Source organism: Rutidosis leptorrhynchoides, chromosome 2, assembly GCF_046630445.1.
Source record: "Rutidosis leptorrhynchoides isolate AG116_Rl617_1_P2 chromosome 2, CSIRO_AGI_Rlap_v1, whole genome shotgun sequence".
Classification (NCBI taxonomy): Eukaryota; Viridiplantae; Streptophyta; class Magnoliopsida; order Asterales; family Asteraceae; genus Rutidosis; species Rutidosis leptorrhynchoides.
This window is the reverse complement of record NC_092334.1, coordinates 534,459,359-534,483,736: the sequence shown is the minus strand read 5'-3', so window position 1 is coordinate 534,483,736 and position 24,378 is coordinate 534,459,359. Positions and strand designations below refer to the sequence as shown.

The 24,378-nt window shown below is 35.8% G+C and overlaps 2 protein-coding genes and 1 pseudogene across 2 annotated transcripts; all 3 read left to right on the top strand.

Annotated features, from left to right (window-relative positions):
• The first annotated feature begins 14,357 nt into the window (after nucleotides 1-14,357).
• LOC139892980 (oxalate--CoA ligase-like) lies at nucleotides 14,358-17,730 on the top strand. The gene is made up of 4 exons (XM_071876109.1): nucleotides 14,358-14,572; nucleotides 14,678-15,740; nucleotides 16,700-16,803; nucleotides 17,323-17,730. Exons 1-4 carry the CDS (start codon nucleotides 14,378-14,380, stop codon nucleotides 17,539-17,541), a joined length of 1,581 nt encoding a protein of 526 aa, XP_071732210.1. The 5' UTR covers nucleotides 14,358-14,377; the 3' UTR covers nucleotides 17,542-17,730.
• A 688-nt stretch (nucleotides 17,731-18,418) lies between these two features.
• On the top strand, nucleotides 18,419-19,428 carry LOC139892981 (actin-depolymerizing factor 7-like; annotated as a pseudogene).
• A 1,470-nt stretch (nucleotides 19,429-20,898) lies between these two features.
• LOC139892979 (3'-5' exonuclease-like) lies at nucleotides 20,899-21,808 on the top strand. Its single transcript, XM_071876108.1, has one exon. The coding sequence runs from the start codon at nucleotides 21,031-21,033 to the stop codon at nucleotides 21,655-21,657; it is 627 nt and encodes a 208-aa protein (XP_071732209.1). The 5' UTR covers nucleotides 20,899-21,030; the 3' UTR covers nucleotides 21,658-21,808.
• Nucleotides 21,809-24,378: the final 2,570 nt, after the last annotated feature.

Genomic DNA, 24,378 nt, shown 5'->3' with positions numbered 1-24,378 from the left:
GTATGTGTTAAGAACTAAGACCTTGGTGTAACTTTGGTTCATCAAACTACATACAACTCTTAAGTGAGTTGTGCTTCATGTCTTAGACTTGCACTTGGGTTATGATGGTCAAAACTTGGTAAAGATGATGTAAAAACATCAATGAGTTGTACAATTGAAGCTATAGGCATCAAGGATGAGAACCATGATGAACATCAAGCACCAAACCCACCGGAACCCATTATTTTTCTGCTTTCTGTCTCGTACCTACTGTTTTTATGTTTCTGTAACATACTAGTAGACCTGGGCTGTTGTGATTATGATTTTCAAATAGCTCGTTTCGAGTAGATAATTTTTCGTTTAAGACTCGTCTTCGTTCGAGTTACGTTTTAGGATTTATGGCCCTCCGATCGTCACTATGTCCTTTTAACGTTGTGCTGAAATTTCTGACCTACTCGCACTTCGACCGTCGCCACGGTCAAACTAAGACGAGTTTGCTTCTGGAAATTTTACCACAACTAGAGGACTCATATACGGAGCCATGGCCGCTGGTCTCACCTCTGTTCGGTTTGTGCAGAGGCCGTGGAGACTGACCGATGTCAGCCTTCGTTTTAAACTTCTTTTATAAACGAAACTTACTTTGTACCTTTTGTTTGATGATGATTGATGATGACCTTTATGACCTTAATTACATACATATAAACCTTTTGAGACGACTTACTGACTTAGTACTATTTGACTTAGGTTGAGGACTTCGGACCAATTACTTGCACACCTTTCCCGACTCAACTTAACCGCTACTTATCATTGTGAGTTATAGCATTCCCTTTTTACTTTAACTTATTTTGGGAACTGAGAATACATGCGGATTTTATGTTTTACATACTAGGCACGAGTACTTAAACTTTATATATGTGTGGGTTATATAATGGCAGAAAGATTCCCTTTAGCTCGGTAACGTTTAATCATTGGTTTATGAACCGGTGAACGCGAATCTTAGATATGGATCCATTGGGTTTGACATCCCCACTCGGGCTAGTCGCGCTAGCAGTCAACGAGTGTTTAATACTTCGTAAACATAAGCACTCGCCAAGTGTACTTTCAGGGGGTATTATTATTTAAACGTTAAGTTAGTTACCGAGTGCCCACGGTTGAGCATATACTTAAACATACTGATTTGGATTACTGTTTTGAAACGCTCGTTGTAGCACTGAAATCTCGTGGCCTACTTACATTACTGTTATACTTAAACTATAGCTCACCAACATTCGTGTTGACGTTTTAAGCATGTATTTCTCAGGTGCTTGAGGTTGCTAGCTTCCGCTGTGTACTAGTTGTGCTGTAGACACCCGCTGCTTAGAGTTGTCACCGCATTAACTACTTTATCTTGCATTCAAACATTATTACTGTTGAGCTATGATTGTAACGACCACTTGGGGTCACCTACACTTATTTATTTGCTTAGTGAAGCATACGTTTGGGATGTAAAACTTTTGACGTTAGTTATGACGTCACCTTTATTTATGAATGCAAACTCTTTTTAAAATCGCATATAGTACTTAACCTTGTAATGATCCTGTTGTTGATGGTCCGTACATGATGATTTAGTACGGGGCGTCACATTTGGTATCAGAGCATTGGTTGTAGGGAATTAGGTTGCATTTGTGAGTCTAAGACCGACCCGATTAGGATTCACTAATAGAGTAATAGGACTAATCTACAACTTGCTAGTTTACTTGTTTCCGCTGAACTTACTGCATGCTGCTGCCTACTCTTACTGCTATATGCTGTATGCTATTACTTACTTCCGCTACTGCATGCTATTATCTACTTTCGATTGCATGCTACCGTTTCCTTTTACTGCTATGTAAACCCGATGTATGCATTTGCTTATTTTCGCTACTGCGTGCTACTATCTGCTCCTAGTATGTTACTTCGGTATGATACTGTTGCTATTGCCATGCCACGTACTGCTGTAAACGATCTAGGCTGCTGTAGTTGTTATACCTGATTACGCTCTTACTATCTGTCTACTATCCGCTATACCGCCTTGGAGAACTTATCCTTCCCGGTTCAGATGTTTTCCTGAACTACCTTCCCACTCGTCTAACCCTAAGAACCAGTAGCGTAATCCATCTATTACTACTATCCCACCGTTCCAGAGATCGAAACATTACTTCACACAATCTAGAAGATTGTTCAGTTAACACATACCCTGTACGCTTCATGACCGTCACTTATCTCTTTCATTCTTCACCACTACTCGACGATCTAACGACACTTCTGCACTTAGGTCCCTACCACTCCTAGACATTGGAGAAATCGGGAAGGTATTCCCTTTAATGAGGTCATAGTGTCTTCTACCGATGCTCAGCCATACCCAAAGACTTGCGAGTCACCTCGAGGCATATCGTATCACTACTTGCTACACGTACAACCCAACGCGAGACCCGGAATGAATATCTAGAAGAAACCTAACGACGTTACCTGAATCTGAACCCTTGAAGGAACTTCGGGACACCTAGGCATTAATACATGGTCCACGGAACCTACGCACCCACATCGAGAAACTGTGAGATCAGTTATGTCGATTCCGTTTGAGATGGCATAGATAAAGCACCGTTAGATGAAATTGTGTATAATCGGGAATGATCACGTTACATTGACCATATGAAATGATATTGGAATGAACGTACGATTTATTACAATATAATGACGCCAGGCCAGCGTGATTATATTGAAGTAAATCATGCAGAAGTTCTAATGTTACTACATGAGGAATACGGGGTGATCCAGGAAATTTTTTGGCAAGGATCATTTAAGCATACGCATTATAGTCTGTTAAAGGTAGGGAAGGAACAACCACATAGCCCAGATACTATACAAGGAGGGCTTTGATTGCAGAATTGATAACCCGAAAATTTGTTATAAATATCGACACCCTGGACATTTAAGGAGAAAGTTCTCATATAGGAAAAACTTTAAACTTACCTGCGATAAAGAAATCATTATGGAAACTTGCATGGATCCTGATTCTTGTTAGGGTACGTTTCGGCACAACGTTTTATTGTTTTGGAATTGTTTAATACTAGAATGATAGAAACCTTACATCTAAGAACCTTAGCATTATCATGAATAATAAACCATCCACAACCATGGAAATTAAGTATTCTATAGGACACAAGCAAATGGTAAACTGAGAAAGATAGAGGAATAATTTAAAGTAGTACTTTAAGATTAACAGGTGGGTCATTTGGAAGATGACCTCATATTAACCAAACTTGAGAGTTTTAATGTAGTAGTTGAAAAGGATTAGTTACCTACGTACAGGCATATGTTATTTGAGAAGAGATAGAATTTTTCATAGTAGTACAGTAAGATTTGATTTGGGATGAACTTTAAGATTAACCTAATACTCATCGAGCTAGGAAGCTTTGATGAAATAGTTGGAACGAACTGACTTTCAAGGATGAAAGCGGAATTTATTTATAATGGGAAAATTTTATTTGTATACCTCGCAAGAATGGTGAAACTATTATGGGGAGAAATGTAGCCCGAAAACTGAATCTTATTAGTTACATGACAACAACCCGAAATCCCACAATGGAAATGGGAAGAAATTCACCATTAACTACCAGAGACGGTATGCGGTTAGGACATCATCTGGGTTATTATTGACCATCTCGCCAAAACTGCTCACTTTCTAGCCATGAAAGAAACCGATACAATGGACAAACTTGCACAACGATACTTAAAGGAAATTGTATCCCGTCACTTCAGCAATTCAAATTCTATATTGAGGATTACCCAAGAATCTCATTTGATACTCATTCTTACGCAACTCTAAATCCTAACTTATTACGAGGAATTTCTTATTCGATGATAACCAAACCACCATCTTTTTTACTTCGATAATAGTCATAACAGTTCGAAATTTTCAAAAAATTAATGGGTGGTTCATTCTCATCCTCATACTCTCCCATTCGTATCTCACTTATAAGCAACAACTTCACACTTAAGCGTTTTTGGTCAAATGACTTATGCCCTACTAATAGTCGTCAATCACATATAAATTTAATGGTTTTTGTTACCTCAAATATCACTCGAAATTTTCAAAAGCCTTTTACTCGATTCTCATCAATCTTTTCCAACTTGTAACCTCCGAAATATGAAAATTTTGTTTGCCAAAATCTCACACACATTATTTTACTGTGCTATCCTCTCAAAGATTTATAAAAATAAATATATTTTGTTCGCCATTCGCGCAAATTTTGAAATCATATACGTTATATAAAATAAAGTAAATGATTACTTATCTTTGACAAATACCTGTAATTTTTTTTTTACTTTCACTCTTACAAATCAAATCTTTTGTTCAAAATATATTTTACTTTGAATGGTACGGGTTGTACATAACCCTAGTTTACTAAAACTTCGTTTCTTTCCATACATTGTCACCTTAAACAATTTCTATAAAAATTTTCGTTGCTTGCTATATAAAATTCTCCGTTGCTCATTCGTACCCAAGTCATCGTGAAGACTTTACAACCATCGAAGTCGAGAGATTCATGTGTGTATGTGTTGAAGACACTTCTGCCACATCATTCAGAGCCTTTGGGCATCCACTGACACTTAAACCATTTAAAAATTATTGCGTTACCCCAAGAACCTTATTTGCCACGCCTGTTGGAACAATGCTCTTTCTTACATAACTCTAAGTCCTGACTTATTTCAAGAGATCCTCATTTAGTGGTATTAATACCATCATTATTCCGACTTTAATACTAGTCATAACCTGTTTGGCACTTTGCAAATTCAAGAAGCAATTAACTTCTCATCCTCGTGCTTTATCCTTCGTACCCCACTTTTAGCAACGGCTTCGCACGTAAATATTTTTGGCCCAAAGACTTGTGTCCTAATAATTACCAAAACTGCATTTATGTCATTAGTTTTCATTACCTAGTAACTGGTCACCCAAGGATTCCAAGATTTTGCACTCAATCTTTTTCAACTCGTAACCTTTGAAATACGAAAAACTATGTTTATCAAAAAAAATTTTACACGTTGTTTATTTGTGCAGTCCTCACAAGATTTACAGACAATGAAAGTACTAAAAAAAAAAAAAACTTTTCGGTCACTTAAACGATTTATAAAATCATATATGTATAAATCTATACTTACTTGTTTTGATACTAAGTTATATCTTCAAATTATTTAAAAACCACTCCTTTACCGAGTTATTCAACTTAAGTCAAATAGTTTTGAGCAAAATGGTACACGTTGTACCTACTTCTAAATTTACTAGAAACTTCGTTCCGTTTACGTTGTCACAACAAGCGTTCAAAGGTTTGATTTTCAACACTCCCTTAGTTGATTTTATAAAAGGTTTTCGTATTAGACTACACCACGTATGGATCACACTTTTTCTCGCCCTCTGTTAGAGATGAAACTTACTATTAATATCTTTGTTAAAAAAAAAAAAAAAAAAAACTCTTGAGCCACTTTGGATGGCGGTTTTATAAAATTTGTTAGAAAAAAAAAATCTCTGCACCCATAAAATGTTCTTTTTAAAGTTAGACATGATAAAAACGCGGGCCGATAAATCAGTTTTTCAGGGTACACTCAATAGTCACCCCATCGTAGGACAGGCACTAGGTGAGTTCCTACTCTCAAAATTTCACGGCTAAACGCAACACCCTCGTAAACATCATATCTATGAATCAGTATGTTGAGATACAAGAACCATTTTGGAGATTCTTTTCACTCGGAATAAACCATTCTTTAGGACCAAGAGTTCACGTATCTTCTCATCCGCTCGTCCCCTTAAGTACACAGATAAACTCAGAATGAACCACTCGAAGAGTTCACTCTCACGCCTTTCGTGCGACTTTCTTTTGGAAATGTAATATAAGATACTTTGAGAACCTATGAATCTCGTTATCCCTTTTGGGAAGAGACTGCTTAAAACATCTACAACACTCAGGTGGATACTCTATATATTTCTTCCTTCATTGGTTGCAACTGTATGTTGCTCTAGTTAACGTTAACCCTAACTTCAATATGTAACTGAAAGGATGAAGTTACATTGCGGAACTGTGTTTTCATTTCATCTAAGGATAGGGTCACCTGCAGTATGGTAAACTAGGTGATATCCCACATTGTTCGTTCAGACCGTTTTGAAGACACTATGAATAATTATGGCTTGCCAGTCCGATTGATCACTTTTAGATAAATTTCAATTCACTTATTCAAATGAAACGTTCTTAAATATCGGGTTCCTTATGCCTATGGTCTCCTTCCGAAATCAAGGGGTTAGTAAAATCCGTGGCTAACACTATCCAGACATCAAATCGCATGGTTGTGATCACCATGTTTTCATTCTACCTGTCAGCTTTGTATTACGACATAAGCGCTCGATGTTTTAGATGAGCTTAGAAATATTTAGGATGCATTTCACGCATCCAGCTTACTGAAGGTGCCTGTAAGGCTAAACACACCATCTTTCCTTTCGTGGATATACATTCAGATGACATACTCCTGTTAATCAAAAACGAAATCAATTTGTTGATCTCTTAGGACAAGAGACTTAATTAATGGCATATACCTATTCTTACTTTCGTACGTCGAAGTACCTTTCAAGGTAAATAACTCACTTCTGAGCCACGAGTCTCACGGAACTTTGATACGCTCCTTCTTATTTAAATGCGGTACCATTGTTGGTCACTCCTTAAAATTTCGGGACGAAATTTTCTTTAACAGGTGGGTAATGTAACGACCCTGGTTTTCCCAATGTTTAATTAATAATAATTATTATTAATACTTGAGATTTAACGAATGTATGTTATTACATTTACATGATGCCATGATTAACCGTACGTGACTTTTGGATGCCCGACACGTCTTTGTGACACACGAACTTTCACGAATAATATTTTTAGATATTATTTGCATTCATGATTAAGTTTTATTAATCATTTTGATTAACTATGGTTATTAGTTAATCACTTGGGCTTTTATTGGACTTACTTGTTAATTACTTGAACTTGGGCTTGATTAATGTAAATGGACTCTTAATTTTGGCTTATAAGCCCACCCTACTTCTTAGTTGGACTATTTAGCCCATGTCTTTCACTTGTAAGTATCATCATTTAAACTTAACTAATTAGTTTAAGACTTATTGGAATCTAGTTACTTGTTCCTCCCATGTAAACACCCTTAGTATCCAACTTTTTAAGGCTTTAACATGCTTAATCTTGTGGACAATCCCCTTCCCCCCATGCTCATTCAAACCAACGGTTTTGGTAGGCCAAGGGGAGCTTTTTTTGTTTCAATTTTGTTAACTTATGTGCTAGCATTCACTCATACCTCATTCATTCCAAAAAACACACACTTACTTGCACTTTTCTCTCATCTCACTTTTCTCTCAAGATTGTAAGTAACATGAACATATTTTCTCTCTTCTTTCTTGGCCAAAAACCAAAATATATACACCCTTTAATCATCATCATTCTTTGATTGTTATAATCTTTTGTTAGTTGTAGTTGTTTACTTGATTATTGTTACTTACTTACTAGTTGTTATCTTTCTTTACTTACTTGTTTTCAAGAATCAAACTACCTAGTTATTCTTCTTTTATCTTGTATCTTCAAGAACACACAAGAACTTAACTTACTAGTTATGTTCTACATACACTTTCTTAAAAGATTGCAAGATCATGTGTTGATTAAAATCATACTTGTAGTTCTTGAAGTAAACTTAAAGTTTACTTTACTTAAAGATCAAACTTTGGTTGAATCTTTAAAAGTATGAACAATCATGACTTAGTAGCTTGTTCATTTAGTTCATTACTTCATTTTATACACTTTAATTTCATGTTTGTTGTTGTTGTTGGTCAAGTACCACAAGTTGGTCTTGATCTCGTACCTTCTTGAACAAAAGTTAACTTTATAAGTTTTCAAGAACATAGAAGTTTAACTTACTAGTTATAACTTCAATACTTGTGTAAGATCTAAGTTTATATAACTTATGGTCTTCTTATTTTGTCATGAACAAGAGCTTTAAGGCTTACATACTCTTTACAAGATGATAATCTAAGTTTTGTAGCTTATGGTTTCATTAAATACAAGTGTTATTACTTAAGATTTAAACTTAATAACTTTAGATCAAGACTTTTGAGTCTTGGATCTTCAAGATCAAACTAAGAACTATGTTCTACTACTTACGATCTTGATTAGTTAGTTATTTTCAAGTTTATAGTTCAATATTACTTCTATACTTCATGTATGTGTTAAGAACTAAGACCTTGGTGTAACTTTGGTTCATCAAACTACATACAACTCTTAAGTGAGTTGTGCTTCATGTCTTAGACTTGCACTTGGGTTATGATGGTCAAAACTTGGTAAAGATGATGTAAAAACATCAATGAGTTGTACAATTGAAGCTATAGGCATCAAGGATGAGAACCATGATGAACATCAAGCACCAAACCCACCGGAACCCATTATTTTTCTGCTTTCTGTCTCGTACCTACTGTTTTTATGTTTCTGTAACATACCAGTAGACCTGGGCTGTTGTGATTATGATTTTCAAATAGCTCGTTTCGAGTAGATAATTTTTCGTTTAAGACTCGTCTTCGTCCGAGTTACGTTTTAGGATTTATGGCCCTCCGATCGTCACTATGTCCTTTTAACGTTGTGCTGAAATTTATGACCTACTCGCACTTCGACCGTCGCCACGGTCAAACTAAGACGAGTTTGCTTCTGGAAATTTTACCACAACTAGAGGACTCATATACGGAGCCATGGCCACTGGTCTCACCTCTGTTCGGTTTGTGCAGAGGCCGTGGAGACTGACCGATGTCAGCCTTCGTTTTAAACTTCTTTTATAAACGAAACTTACTTTGTACCTTTTGTTTGATGATGATTGATGATGACCTTTATGACCTTAATTACATACATATAAACCTTTTGAGACGACTTACTGACTTAGTACTATTTGACTTAGGTTGAGGACTTCGGACCAATTACTTGCACACCTTTTCCGACTCAACTTAACCGCTACTTATCATTGTGAGTTATAGCATTCCCTTTTTACTTTAACTTATTTTGGGAACTGAGAATACATGCGGATTTTATGTTTTACATACTAGGCACGAGTACTTAAACTTTATATATGTGTGGGTTATATAACGGTAGAAAGATTCCCTTTAGCTCGGTAACGTTTAATCATTGGTTTATGAACCGGTGAACGCGAATCTTAGATATGGATCCATAGGGTTTGACATCCCCACTCGGGCTAGTCGCGCTAGCAGTCAACGAGTGTTTAATACTTCGTAAACATAAGCACTCGCCAAGTGTACTTTCAGGGGGTATTATTATTTAAACGTTAAGTTAGTTACCGAGTGCCCACGGTTGAGCATATACTTAAACATACTGATTTGGATTACTGTTTTGAAACGCTCGTTGTAGCACTGAAATCTCGTGGCCTACTTACATTACTGTTATACTTAAACTATAGCTCACCAACATTCGTGTTGACGTTTTAAGCATGTATTTCTCAGGTACTTGAGGTTGCTAGCTTCCGCTGTGTACTAGTTGTGCTGTAGACACCCGCTGCTTAGAGTTGTCACCGCATTAACTACTTTATCTTGCATTCAAACATTATTACTGTTGAGCTATGATTGTAACGACCACTTGGGGTCACCTACACTTATTTATTTGCTTAGTGAAGCATACGTTTGGGATGTAAAACTTTTGACGTTAGTTATGACGTCACCTTTATTTATGAATGCAAACTCTTTTTGAAATCGCATATAGTACTTAACCTTGTAATGATCCTGTTGTTGATGGTCCGTACATGATGATTTAGTACGGGGCGTCACAAGCAACTTTCGTAAAAGAATCAACTCTTCAATATTACCAAAAGATGTCGAAAAAAAAAATTCTTTTTTACAAAAAATTCAACCAACTTTTTTTCCCCCTCTTTTCTTCCTCAACGATAAAAGATGCAACTTTCATAAAAATGAACAACCCTTCAATGTTACCAAAAGATGTCGAAAAACCTTTTTTTTTACAAAAAAAAAAAAAAAAAATCAACGCTAAAAGTAGCAACTTTCACAAAAGGAACAACCCTTCAATGTTAGATGTCGAATTTTTTTTTTTTAACAAAATAGATCAAGACTTTTTTTTAACTCGCATTCAAAACGGAGCCCCCGGCGCGAAGCGATGACTCCACAACTAGTTGTTATGAAAAGCATGAATATTAGTTAAGGAGTATATGATAAATGTCTCCACCAATATCTTTATTTTTCTTATTTGTTTTTTTTTTTTGAAAGCAAAAAGTATTTTTATTATAATATGGAATATAATATTACAAATCCCTACACACATCTATACAATGAAAGAGAATTATCGGAACATTCAGAGAAATTGGATTATAAACAATAGTGAATTAAAGATCGGGAGCGACGAAGCCAACTTAACGTTAGGCGGGAACGAACTTGAAAAAACAAGCAGGGAAGGAGAAGACAACAGTACCGATCAAGCGGCGACAAAGTTGCCAAACATCCATCTCTTTTAATCTAACCCACATAAGCTAAGAAGGGACTGCGAGCACTACCCGATTTATGTAATGTCATGTTAACCGATACCCATGCGATTTGGAGGCGATGCCACATAAAAGGAAGGGTTAAGGAGCCATTGATGCCAATCGATAGATTTTTTCTTCCGAGAACGGGTTGAGATCCAACTAAAGGTTTGAGATTGTATCTCGGAGATAATCATGGCGGGATTCCACACTTTACTTGAGAAGACTTTTAAGTTTCTATGTTTCCATATTATATAACACGCAATCCATTTGGTAGCTTGCCATAAGGAAGATCCAATGGAGTTATGTGAAAATCCTTGGTCGGAGATGATGACATCGTTGATACTAGAGATTGTTGTGTTATTTTGGTTCCACCAGTCGAGCAGTTGTGTCCAAATTGAAGACGCATGATGACAATTAACTAAAACGTGATCAATGGTTTCGATATGGTGGTCGCATAAGGGACATAAGATGGTGTGTAGATCAATTCCTTTTTTATCTAGTTCACTTCTAACCGGGATTTTTAGTTGGATGACTCTCCATGAGAATATGAAAACCTTTTGTGGGACGAATTTGTTGCGGGGTAGTAGTATGTTTCGAGAGTGGATGCCATATTTTAGGTTGTTAATTAACTTCGATAATGACGATGTAGTGAAGGTGCCGGATGTGTCAAGGGAGAATTTCCATGAGTCAGGGCGATCCGTAATACTTACGGATGAAATTAGATTATTGAGTTCCGTAAGTTCATCTAATGCCCGACCACCAGGTGAACGGGACCACTCCCAATTTCCGATTGAAATCGAGTTGACATTTAAAATTCTGTCGGCATTGCGTCTTTATGAGATTCCAACATGAATAATCTATGAAATAGTGTTTTGAGCCTTTCAGATCTGATCCATATGTCGTGCCAGAAACTAATCGATGTGCCGTTTGCGATACGTTTTGAAATCGAAGATGTAAAGAAGGTGCCTAGTTTGTCTGCGACTTTCCCGGCTTTAATGATCTCTTTCCAAATAGTGCGACCTGAAATATTCCTGCATGAAACATTAGTATCCAACCCCAACCACCCCCACCCCCCCCCCCCCCCCCCCCCCCCCCCCCCCCGACGACCCGTAAATACTTTTTATGATTTTAACCCAGAGAGCATTATGTTCGTTTTTAAAGCGCCACCACCATTTGCATAGTAGTGAAATGTTTTTAGTAAAGAGGAACCCCACATTTAGACCTCCATTTTCATATGGCAAAATTATTTGTTTAGATCTCCACGTTTAGACCTCCACGTTTAGACATTTTTCTTATTTGTTTACATCTAAGAGTATACTGTAAGCTTTAGCAAGTTTGTATAAATCAAAGTCATGCATATTGTAATTCAAAGTAATGTGACTCATCATCATTTTTATATTTATTTATTATTATATTATATTTGTTTTTAATCCATAAGCGTTTCAAATATTTTGCAAAAGCGTCTTATTATATTTTTATTATATTTTGTCCAAGAGTTTTTAAATTTTGTCTCCCAACCTAAAAAGCCATTGACCCAAAATTTTATATTTTGTCAAAAAAATGTCAATATTTTATCCTCAACTCAAAAATTCGACCAAAAATGTTGTATTTTCATGAAAGCATGGAATAAATGTTTTTACAATGAATGCGAACATTTTTTAAAAAAATTTCGCCCTCAGTAAAGAAATATCCTGGTTTCGCCACTGCCAACCCACACACCTACCTACAAAAATATCTCATATTAGAGCTAATTTATTTAATAGATGTGTTAGACAAAGAAATAAAAAATGCGTTAATTTTTTTTAATGTCATTCGGAACTTTTATGCAAGTAATTTCTATGACCTATTTTTTATTTTATTTTTTGTAATATAGAATATAAATATAAATATAAATTAAATATATTTACTACGTAGAAAAGGCTTAAGTGTTTTTTTCACTCATTTCCATTTTTATCATATAATCATTTTATTAACAGCTCCAGCTGGTTTCCCAAATATCTAAATATATCTAAAAAACTTCAGCTATTAACTATCAGCTTCCAAATTTCAGCTATCAACTTCGAGCTCCAGCTAACATCTATCATCTTCAAGCTCCATTTACCATCTAGTTTGCCAAACATACTCTTATTCCTTTTTAGTTGAAAGCTTTTTTAGAGCTTTTAGGAGCTTTTATCTTCCACCTTTTATGTAAAAAAAAAAACTCTTAACTAATAGAAAACTTCGTTTGTTTAAAAAAGATTAAAACTTTTAGATTAAGAAAAAAGCTAAAAGCTAATCGAAATAGCGTTTGAGAAAATGCTCGTAGCCTTTTGCCATTTTACTATTTATTTTAACACTTTCAGCTACTCTGTCAAACACCTAAATACATATAAAAAGCTACCAGCCACAAGCAGTGTTGTAAAAAACGATCGCGACAGTCGTTGCAACGGATTTACTAGTGTACCGTCGTAACGAATAAAAAAGGGTAAAATCGGTCAATGATTAAACAACGGTAAACATATGGGAAAAACGGTCAACAACGGAAAAAATGGTCGAGACGGGGTAGAGAAGGGGTCAAGATAGATGTTGATCAACGTTGACTAATTGTGTGTTGTGTGCTACTAATTATGCCAATTTTTGTTTATGCAAAATTAACTTCTAAAGTAACACGTATAATGTTTTTTTTTTTTGTTAACGGTGGAACCCCAACTACGAAGCAGGCACATTGGCCCCAACGCAGCGAGTAAACCACCGGGTAAGCCGCAAGCCGAACCCCAACCCCAACACGTATAATGTTAATGATGCATGATGTATTTCATCGAGCCGTTTGTCAATATTTTCACGTATTATTCATTTATGTGTTATTTATATACATACATTAATGTTATAATAATTAACTAATACTATTTTATTATCTGTTGGCATTCGCGTTTGGAAAGCGATTACAGTGTGGGGTTCCCATTCGCTACTTGGCTTCAGAATGGGATAGAAATAATTGTCGAGAGAAAGGCAAATTGTATTTTTCTTTTTTACATGGAAATGAATCAATGAAAATGATTTTGAATTATATAACCAATAAACTTAATGATTTGGTTGGAGTGTCTCTTAAGGACTTATGGAGTTATGGTAAACCATTTGCTACAGTCTTCCGTTTTCTAAATTATAGTTACATCAATTTATGATAAAGGTAATGACATTTTTAGTAGATTTTTTTAATAACTCCTCTTATAAGTTCTAACTATCGTTAATGTACATAAAAAACTTGTAAAATTAAATAATCGCCAGTTTAAAATCAAATGCAACCTATGGCCAAGTCTGTTATATCGCGAGACTTATCTTGAGAAATTCTCAACATCTGAATAGATATTCTAAGGCCCCGTTTGGGTAACGAAATCCAATGGAATTCTGACGGAATTGGAATTGAATTTAAACACGACGTGTGTCAAAATTCAATTCCAATTCCGCTGGAATCTCATTGAATTCCGTGACCAAACGGGGCCTTAACATCTAAATGTTGTTATAATTTTTTTTTATTATTATATTTTTTTTAAATAAATTAATAACGGTAATACTAAAATTCAAGAACTTTGCCACGTAGACTAGTTAATATACTGAAAGCGTATCAACGTGGCAAACCTCCCCCAATTAACACCTTCTCCAAACTAAAAAGTCCAAAACACCCATATCGACGTTGGTTTTTCGCGCCCCGCCCTTATTCTTTATATATTTACACCTTACACCCTTCTTCATTTTCTCCTATTTATTCATCCCATAAACCCCCTCACCAATTCATTTTCCATTTAAATTTAAATTTAGAAGGGGAAAAAAAAAAATGGAAACCTTAACCGGACTACTAAAACATATCGCCGATAAATTCCCCGATCACCATGCAATCTCCGTTTCCGGCAAAATGGATATAACTCACCTTCGCCTCAACCAATTAATCGAACACGCTGCTAGTTCTCTCGTAACAGCTGGTGTCAAACCTAACGACGTCGTTGCACTCACCTTCCCAAACACCATTGAGGTAATTAGATTTAGATACATAATTAATTACAGTATATTATAATTATCAAGTAAATTAATTGTAATTAGTCTGTAATTAATTGTTAATTTTTTTATTTAAATGCAGTATGTGATCATGTTTTTGGCGGTTATTAGAGTACGAGCGACGGCGGCGCCGCTTAATCAAGCGTATACGGCCGATGAATTCGAGTTTTATTTATCGGATTCTGAATCCAAACTTTTGCTAACTGCGAAAGAAGGAAACGCAGCTGCTGAATCAGCGGCCGCTAAAATCGGAATCCGTCACGTGACTGCCACGTTGCACGAGGTGGAATCAGGTATACACCTCTCGACAGCATCGGGATCGGAATCGGAATATTCTGATTCTGACGCTGCGAAAAATATTAGTATCAATGAACCATCTGACGTGGCACTTTTTCTTCACACTTCTGGAACAACTAGCCGGCCAAAAGGCGTTCCGTTGACACAACTCAATTTACTATCATCAGTTAACAATATTAAATCGGTTTATAAACTCACTGAGTCTGACTCGACCGTTATTGTTCTTCCGTTATTCCATGTTCATGGTTTACTCGCCGGGTTACTGAGTTCACTCGGTGCCGGAGCTGCCGTGACTCTGCCGGCAGCCGGCAGATTCTCTGCCACCACTTTTTGGTTAGACATGATCAAATATAATGCCACGTGGTACACGGCTGTCCCCACTATTCACCAAATTATACTAGACCGACATTTAACGAAACCTGAACCAGTTTACCCGAACCTGCGGTTCATTCGGAGCTGTAGCGCCTCGCTTGCCCCGAGCATTATGGCTCGGCTTGAGGAGGCGTTTGGGGCTCCGGTTTTGGAAGCTTATGCGATGACTGAAGCGACGCATCTTATGTCGTCTAACCCGTTGCCTGAAAACGGGCCACATGTTCCCGGGTCGGTTGGGAAGCCTGTGGGTCAAGAAATGGCGATTTTAGACGAGAATGGTGTGGAGCAAAAGGCTGGAGCGAATGGTGAGGTTTGTATTCGCGGCCCGAATGTTACAAGTGGGTATAAGAATAACCCGGAAGCTAATAAATCGGCGTTTTTGTTCGGGTGGTTTCATACGGGTGATATCGGTTTTTTCGACTCTGATGGATACTTGCATCTTGTTGGCCGGATCAAAGAATTGATCAACCGAGGAGGTATATCTTTATATACTTCTGTTCATTTAGTTTTTGTTCATCACGTAAAATTACCCTATATCTTGAACTGTATTATGTACAATAACCAAAACTATGGAAGTTTCGAAATTAGATCTTATACAAAAAAGTTTGTAGGACCTTTGGTCCTATGTACTTTTTTCTCATGAATTGTGGATTATTTCTATAGTACGAGTATAATATAACTTGTGGGACTCTATTAAAGGATTTTAGTATATGACTTAATATTATAATTGTAACATTCCACGCACTAGAGTGCTTTTAAAGGATCACCAATTGCCAAATATGTTTGGTTGGGTCTGTATGTGTATATGCGTGACAATTAAGAAACTCCATATTTGTTATTTTTGTCTTTTATGAGTAAAGCTACTACAGTACTATACGCAAATTTTGGTAACGTGGGGCCTTGTAGAAGTAGACACCTTAAAAAAGGACCTTAAAATCTGCCATGTTATATACTTCCAGATCTCGTTTCTAAATTATTTTTTAGTATGGCTGTGTATTCAACTTACTTTGCGAGCTGGCTAATCTTTGTCGACTACCCTACAAAGCTGCCAAACTCTTGTTTGAGAAAAGAAAAATAATAAAGTAATCGATGGCTATAACATGTGCCATTTTGTTGTTAGCTTTGTAATACTCTGTTATAAAGTAGTAGATCACTTAGGCCCTGTTTGGCTTATGAAATTCAATGGGATATCGGCAGAATTTGAACTAAATTCAATTCCAATTCCTCCCGAATCCATTGGATTCCGTGAGCCAAACGGGACCTAAGTATGATATGTTATGCTGATTCGCTTGATAATTATAATTGAATAATAACGAAGTTGTACGGAGTATTAGTTTTTTATGTTTCTTACTAGTTAGTAGTGAATGTCTGTTCAATAAAGAATTAGTATCTGGTGTGATCAACTTTTTAAATCTTCTATTTTTTTTTATTGAAGGTGAGAAGATATCACCTATTGAGGTGGATGCAGTTCTATTGTCGCACCCTGATGTGGCCCAAGCCGTATGCTTCGGTGTGCCCGATGACAAATATGGCGAAGAGGTACTACACACCAAAATGTTGACTTTTATTTGTTATACTTAATATGATCATATCATCGAGTTTTGAACTTAGACATGAACATCGATCTTTTGTTGTCGCAATATCATAACTGGCATATGGTTAAAACATCACTTATCTATATTAGTAATTTTACATATTTGAGAAACTTTTGAACTTTGAAAGAGAATAGTCAATTAGTGATCTTTTTATCCTTTACGTGGTTGTTAAAAGTGTAGTTACAGCCTCTTTATAATAATTATCAAATGCACGTTGAAAATAAGATTATATGTAGTTGTGTACACCACATATATATTACATTGCACCTTATGGACCCTGTATGTGTTGTTTATATTGTACCATGTTTTATGCATAGCGGTTTTTGTGGTTTACATTGACGCCCTAATAAATCAAGTTAAAAAAAAATTGGCATCTTTGCTTGTTTACATTGGACATTAAAATTGTATGTGATACATTGCATTGTAATTTGTATCTAATCGAATTGAGATGCGTGTATTGAAGATAAACTGTGCTGTGATACCAAGAGAAGGATCGAATCTTGACGAGGAAGAAGTTTCGAGATTCTGCAAGAAGAATCTTGCTGCTTTTAAGGTTCCTAAGAAGGTGTTCATCACTGATTCTGTTCCAAAAACAGCTACAGGAAAGATTCAAAGGAGGATTGTAGCAGAACACTTCCTTACGCGTATCTCGACTGCTAAAGTCCCCAAGTTTGGAGCTTAAATTACATCTGAAGTTGCACCGCATACAATGGATATGGTGAAAACATTACATGTGTAATATTACAAGTTGTTTGGTTAAATTGAAAAACTATATCTCATTCTTTTGATCTGTTATGCAGCAGCAAATGAAATTGGAATAACAGTGTTTTTTTTTTAGTTTTTTGCTTTTTTATATCTTGTGCTCTTGTTCTACAAAGATAAAATGAGTTGTAGAATATGAAATCTTGGGTTCAATTAAGTGACTGCAAATATATTTAAAAAATAGGGATATTCATCAAATTGTCAAATTTTGAAACATATAGTATAACGAATTGCTAAAGATAGTAATTCCAGTATAACACCATAAGGTCCAGTATAACCATTACCAAAAAGGACCAACCAGATAATGAACTAACCTTTTGTTCAAATTTTATTACTTGTATTTATATTTATTATCTTTAAATAACAAATAAAGTATTTGTGGTTTTATTGTTTAATAGAAAGGAAAAGAAAACAATAAAATCGGAAGGTGATGCATAAGAGGCTGAAAGAAAATTTCTCAATCCTTATAACCTCTTATTCCCCTCCCTCACCAGAAATATTTTTAGTTTCATTTTTTTTCCTTATTTCAAGGATCTCTCTAATTCTTCCATATCTTCCTCTTTTTACAATTACACTTTTATTTTTTATACATTAGCATCCAATTACACCACCAATCATGGTATGTATGATATGATGTATTCATCAGTTTCATTTGATCTCAATAGTTTTTTGATTATTATTGTTGTTACTTATATGATCATACCATATGAAATACTTTTGATATTGGTTCTGATTTATAACGATATTAGTCCTTGAATCGCCTAAGATATATGTTAATGAGATTAATGTTAAACATGATGTGTTCATGTGTTTGTTAATGCATGATGATCATACCATATTCATTTTGATCATGATTAAGAAAAAAGAAAAAAAATGTTTGTTCTTCATGCATAATTAGTGTGTAGATTTTGTTTTATTAATTTTTTATTTTTTTTTACTTCTGATTGGGGTAGGCGAACGCGGCGTCTGGAATGGCTGTAAATGACGAATGCAAGCTGAAGTTTCTGGAGTTAAAATCAAAACGTAACTATCGATACATTACCTACAAAATCGAAGACCAGCAGGTGACTATTGATAAGATCGGCGGTCCTGATGAAACCTACACCGATTTCACAAATGCTCTTCCTGCTGATGAATGCCGCTATGCTGTCTTCGATTTTGATTTCACTACTGATGAAAATTGCCAGAAAAGCAAAATCTTTTTCATTGCCTGGTAATGATATCATTTCTTCCCTTTTAATCTTGATTATATCATTTTAAAGTCATAATTGTTTTAATATAGATATGTTTCCTGATTATGGGCTGTTTACTTTTTTTTTTTTTTTTTTATTTATTTATTTGCTTCTGTTTCCATTTTCCTCTTAATGAGAAGTGGTGTCCGATTCTATGTACAGACTAATTTTCAGAGTAAGTGACAGATTAAGTGACAAATAAACAACAATTTTACTTACTGAATTAAGAACTATAGAAACAGATCATTATATGGAAAGTAAACAGATTTCGGAAGCACATTCTTTACCTTTAGTTAAGGGATAACTTTCTTTACCTACCCATACCCTGTGTGCGGGTTTGGGTATTGTTGATATTTTCGTTGTTGTTGATGATGTTTTTTGATTAATGATGATAATCTAGTTATGACGATCTGAAATAAAATAGGTCACCGGATACATCTAAGGTGAGAATGAAGATGGTGTATGCAAGCTCGAAGGACAGATTCAAGAGAGAGCTTGACGGAATCCAAGTTGAGTTGCAAGCAACAGACCCTAGTGAGATGAGCATCGACATCATAAAATCGCGAGCAATCTAAATAATGTTCCTATGTGAAGGAGCTTTAATTTGTTTAATGAGTTTATTGCATATGCATTATTAATTTTAATTATTTGCGCTTAATGAAAAGGAATTCTTGACATTGTAGTGTAAGTTAATGCTACTACTCTTTTTTATTGTTCATGCTCGAAAACAATTTGATGCATTTACCTGAAAACAAAACATCCTAATCATATTCGACTCTACTACAAGCTTGATCAGCATATGATAGAGAACAGAACAAGTTATCTAGTCACTTGGTTAATTTGTTTTTCACTATGCTATTTATTCCCATTTACAACTTGTTTAATTGAATTCGTCTTCGCATCAAGTATGGAAGATTGCACATGTGGATGTGAAAATGGATTTCGGTTGATTATTAAGGTTACTGAATCACAAGAAAGAATGTTTTTCTGACTTGCGGACAATGCAGATTGCACATGTGGATGTGAAAATGGATTTTTGAAGACAAGGTATTATGACAAAATGTTCCAAGAAATGAAAGATTGATTCTTGCCTGTGAGTGCACTAGTTCGCCATATGATAAAAAAGGATGTAAATTTATTATAAAAAGTCCAATATGATATTACCTAGATGTTTTAGTTCTGATATGCTAACAAAAAGTTTTGTATTTGAACTTTACTAACAACACACTTTAAAGTGTAAAAAATTATCATATATATTTGGGGATAATTCAATTAGAGTGCGTAAATAAAAATTTTAGCGTTCGGGTTAAGACCGGTGTATGCAGTTTTAGTTTGTGTTAGTTTTGCTTGGTTGTTTGCTTTTCTGGAAGGTGTGTCATAATTTGTACTTGTTTTGTTTTCAGATTTCTTTCATGTTTTTTGAATGAAAGTTCATCTCTTTTACACAAGTTTCTATTTTTTCCCAAAAAATAAAAATCATAATAAAGAAAGACTTATCCAGCTAAGAAGTCGCTTACTTTTAATTTTGTATTAAGTATTGTTTTCATATATCTTTGTTTGAGAATGAGTCTCTTTATCTACGTCTCATATAAATAAACTAATTTTTATATTAAGGGTGTGTTTGGATGAAACTAGCTGGAGCCGGAGCTTATAACTGGAGCTGGAGCTTATGGGTTAGAGCTGGAGCTGGAGCTTATTTTTAAAACTGGTAGCTGGAGTTTATTATTTTTTTATAAGTGTTTGGTAAACTAGCTGGAACTTATTTTTCAGTTCATAAGCTCTATTTTTTTCATAAGCTACTACAAGTAGCTTATTTTTTCAGAGCTTATTATTTTCATAAGCTCTACTTTTTATGTCTATCAAACAAAGCTTATGACATGGAACTTATTAAAATAATAAGCTCAAGCTCCAATAAGCTCCCATAAACTTGTATGCCAAACACACTCTAAGTAAAAAAAAAAATAGAGTATATATTAAGTGATAAAGGAAAAATAATTTTACAATATCAATTGAAAATTGTAAAGGGCCAATCATTATATGGTACGGAGTAAAAGAATATAAACGAGAAGGCTCAATCATTCAATCAAGTTCTTTTTACCGGTCTCTAAAATTCTCCTTAGTTCAACAAACTTTACCTTCTCTTCAACTACGCGCCAATCCACGCGCCACCACAAATTATGACAATCACCATCGTCGATCACGAACTCCCCGACGACACACACAACCTCTACGACGTCACATTCTTCGACACCACCATCTCCACTCTTCTCACCACCACTCCATCATTCGTCGACACGTGGATCTCCGACACCCAAAACCTCAACCCCCAAATCATAGGTCTTGACGTCGAATGGCGTCCAAATCAATCTCGAAACTCCGAAAACCCAATCGCCACCGTCCAACTCTGCACCGGCAACCGTTGTCTCATCTTCCAAATCATCCATTCACCCACCGTTCCACAATCACTAACTAATTTTCTCAATAATCCTAATTACACGTTTGTAGGTGTTGGAATTGAAAGTGATGTTGAGAAGTTGATCTTGGATTATAATCTTGTGGTTGCGAAAACGGTGGATGTGAGGACGTTGGCTGCTGACGTGTACGGTTTGAAGGAGTTGAAGAACGCTGGGATTAAGGATTTGTGTGTTAGGGTTTTGGGGAAACAGGTTAATAAGCCGAAAGGGGTTACGATGAGTCGGTGGGATAATCCGTGGTTAGTTCCGGCTCAAGTGCAGTATGCGTGTGTTGATGCGTTTTTGAGTTATGAAATTGGGAGGATTTTGATTAATGGGAATCAGAATTGATTGTTTGTAAGGTAGTTTTTATGTTTGATTTTGAATGTTTAATATGAATATGATGATGATTGCTTGTGTAATTGATTTATGGATTTGATTTTAGAAAACGATTGTGTATGTGATTTGAATTTGAATCTATGTTGCTCAATTTGATGTTGAAGTGTTTGCCTTTACGTTTTACGGCTTGCGACTTTATTAACACAATGTGTGATCCATTTTGAAACCTGCTAAAATTGTGTATGATGAACACAAATTTAATCTGTTCTTGATTAAATTATTTGTGGTAGTCTTTTTCCATTTTACAACTTGGTTTAATGGTTGGGTTTTTTAAGTATAGAGTTAAGAGTTTGAGAGTCATAAGGATCAAGGAGGTTGCAATGTATACGGGTTAAAATTTGAAGATTAATCCGTAAATTTTTTAGTAATAGGCAGCGTTGCAAAAGTCGGCCGACTTGGCTGACGCGTCGTCTTTAAGGCATGACCGATGCACCGTTGCTAAAAATTCGGTCAAAGGTAAAAATTCGGTCAAAGTCGAAAAAAGTCGGTCAAATTCGGAAAGAGTCGGTCAAAGTCAGTCAAAGTCGGTCAATTTTTTTATATTTTTTTTTGTAATATTGTTAATAATTGTTAATTGTCCATGCTTATTGTAAATATAGTTTATATTTTAAGATTCGATCTATATAATATCATATATAAATATATATTTAATAAAACTATTTTAAAATGTCAACGTTAGTCAACGACCGTTGCGTCCGACACGTCGTTTTTAGGCATGGCCGATGCGTCCCCAACTCGCGTCTTTTACAACCTTGGTAAAAGGTTCCGAACAAAGATCCATGGTGTCCTAGGTACAATAGACTTGTATTTCAAATGCGTAGAGTAGCAGTATAAGGTCAAAAGATGAAACATCTCGATATTATCTTTTTGAACAAAAAATCCGCTGCATATAATGGATATGCAGCCAAGAGCAGTCCCAACGGTTGTGTCATCATCACCGCTTTCCATGCCGCCTGATCAATCCTTAATTAGCGATGTTACTTAATTACGGATTGAGTGCAATAAGATTATAATGGAGGACGGAATGTTTGATGATTATTTTGGGCCCCGATGATCGTCTTTCACTTTAACTATCAAGTGATCAACCACCCCGACCCGGTCTTGATTGTTAATTAGCATAATTCACCTTTGCGCGATGTAAAAATCCCTTGGGCAAGATCACAAGTGGAAATTACAAAGGCCTGAGCAAAATGGCAGAGAATCAACAACCCATAAATGAGAGGCCATGCTCCCTATTTATAGTATTCGAGATATCCGCGGTCTGCGAATTACCTAACCATCCGCGGAAACTCAGCGGATTAAACCGCAGTCTCTTATTAACGCGGAAACATAACTGCTGCACTTTATTTTCAGCGAATATTGCATATATTGGCTTTAGGGTCCGCGTAATTCTGCTCTTGGCCTGTAGCAAATATAATATACATATACAACGCTATGTATATGATCAAGTCCCCCAAGTTTATTACGATACATTTTCGCGAAGCAAATGTATCATGATAAACTCTAAAAATAAAGAAGTGCTTATTAAAATATTTCACAAGCAATATTTTATAATTTTTACCGTCCATTTATTATCGTTGTTTTTATTAGGCCCAACGCGTAATTACAACGGTAACTTTCGCCACTCTGTCAAATCAATACGCTGTAACGGTTAGAAATTTACCGTTTACACGTTGCGGTAATTTCAGCCGTTTAAATGTAATGATTACCCTTTCCACTTGCTCGCCCTAATTCCAATTATAAATAGCTGAATAATCCGCATAAAAACTTTACGCTTTCTCGCTCGATTTCATTTTCAATCAAATTCATCTAATCACAATCGTACCAAGCAATTAACGAATCCAACCTTTAATTTCTTCAATTCCAACTTCCGATTTATTTTCCTTATTACAAATGGCGTCGTCTTCATCTATGCATACTCCTGGGGGTTATGTTTCCTATATGACGGAATCAAAACTCCGAACCCTACAAGAGTGGTATCCGCCACTTGCCCAATTTGTTCCTACCGCACCCGCAGCTGAACAACGGGCTGACACTCCCCCTAAGGGGATGATTTCTGTTTATGAGGCTGCCATCTCACAGGGCAACCTACGATTTCCACTGACTCAATTCTTTCGCAGTGTATGTAGGTATTATAAGATTGCTGTGACACAATTGCATCCGAATGCGGTTAATAAAATTGTGCTGTTCGAGATGTACTGCAATGCCACCAACGTACAACCGCTGCTAAACGTGTTTTGCACGTGTAACAGTATGATTTTATACGATGTGGGATGGTTTTCATTCCGCAGCAAACTGGGTACAATGATTTCGCCAAAAGACTCGATCGGCAACTGGCGCGGTTCTTTCTTTTATATTAACGACACCGCGAATGTGAACAGCAACATACCAAAAACATGGTGTACAGATTTTGATCCCAATATCAATGAGAAACCTGTACTTGATGATCTTGAGCATGATATTCTCAAGACACTAAAAAACGCAGGCCTAATTCTGCGTGCTTATTCGAATGTACCGCTGTACATCGGCAGAGTTTCAATTCAATGGCCATGGAGCGACTATGACGCGCTTTTGGTTGACCAGGCAAAAAATGGTATTTCGCTTAAACTTATCGCATAATACTTTTCATACTTTTCGCAGTATATTTTTGCTTCACATAACACTATATGTTTA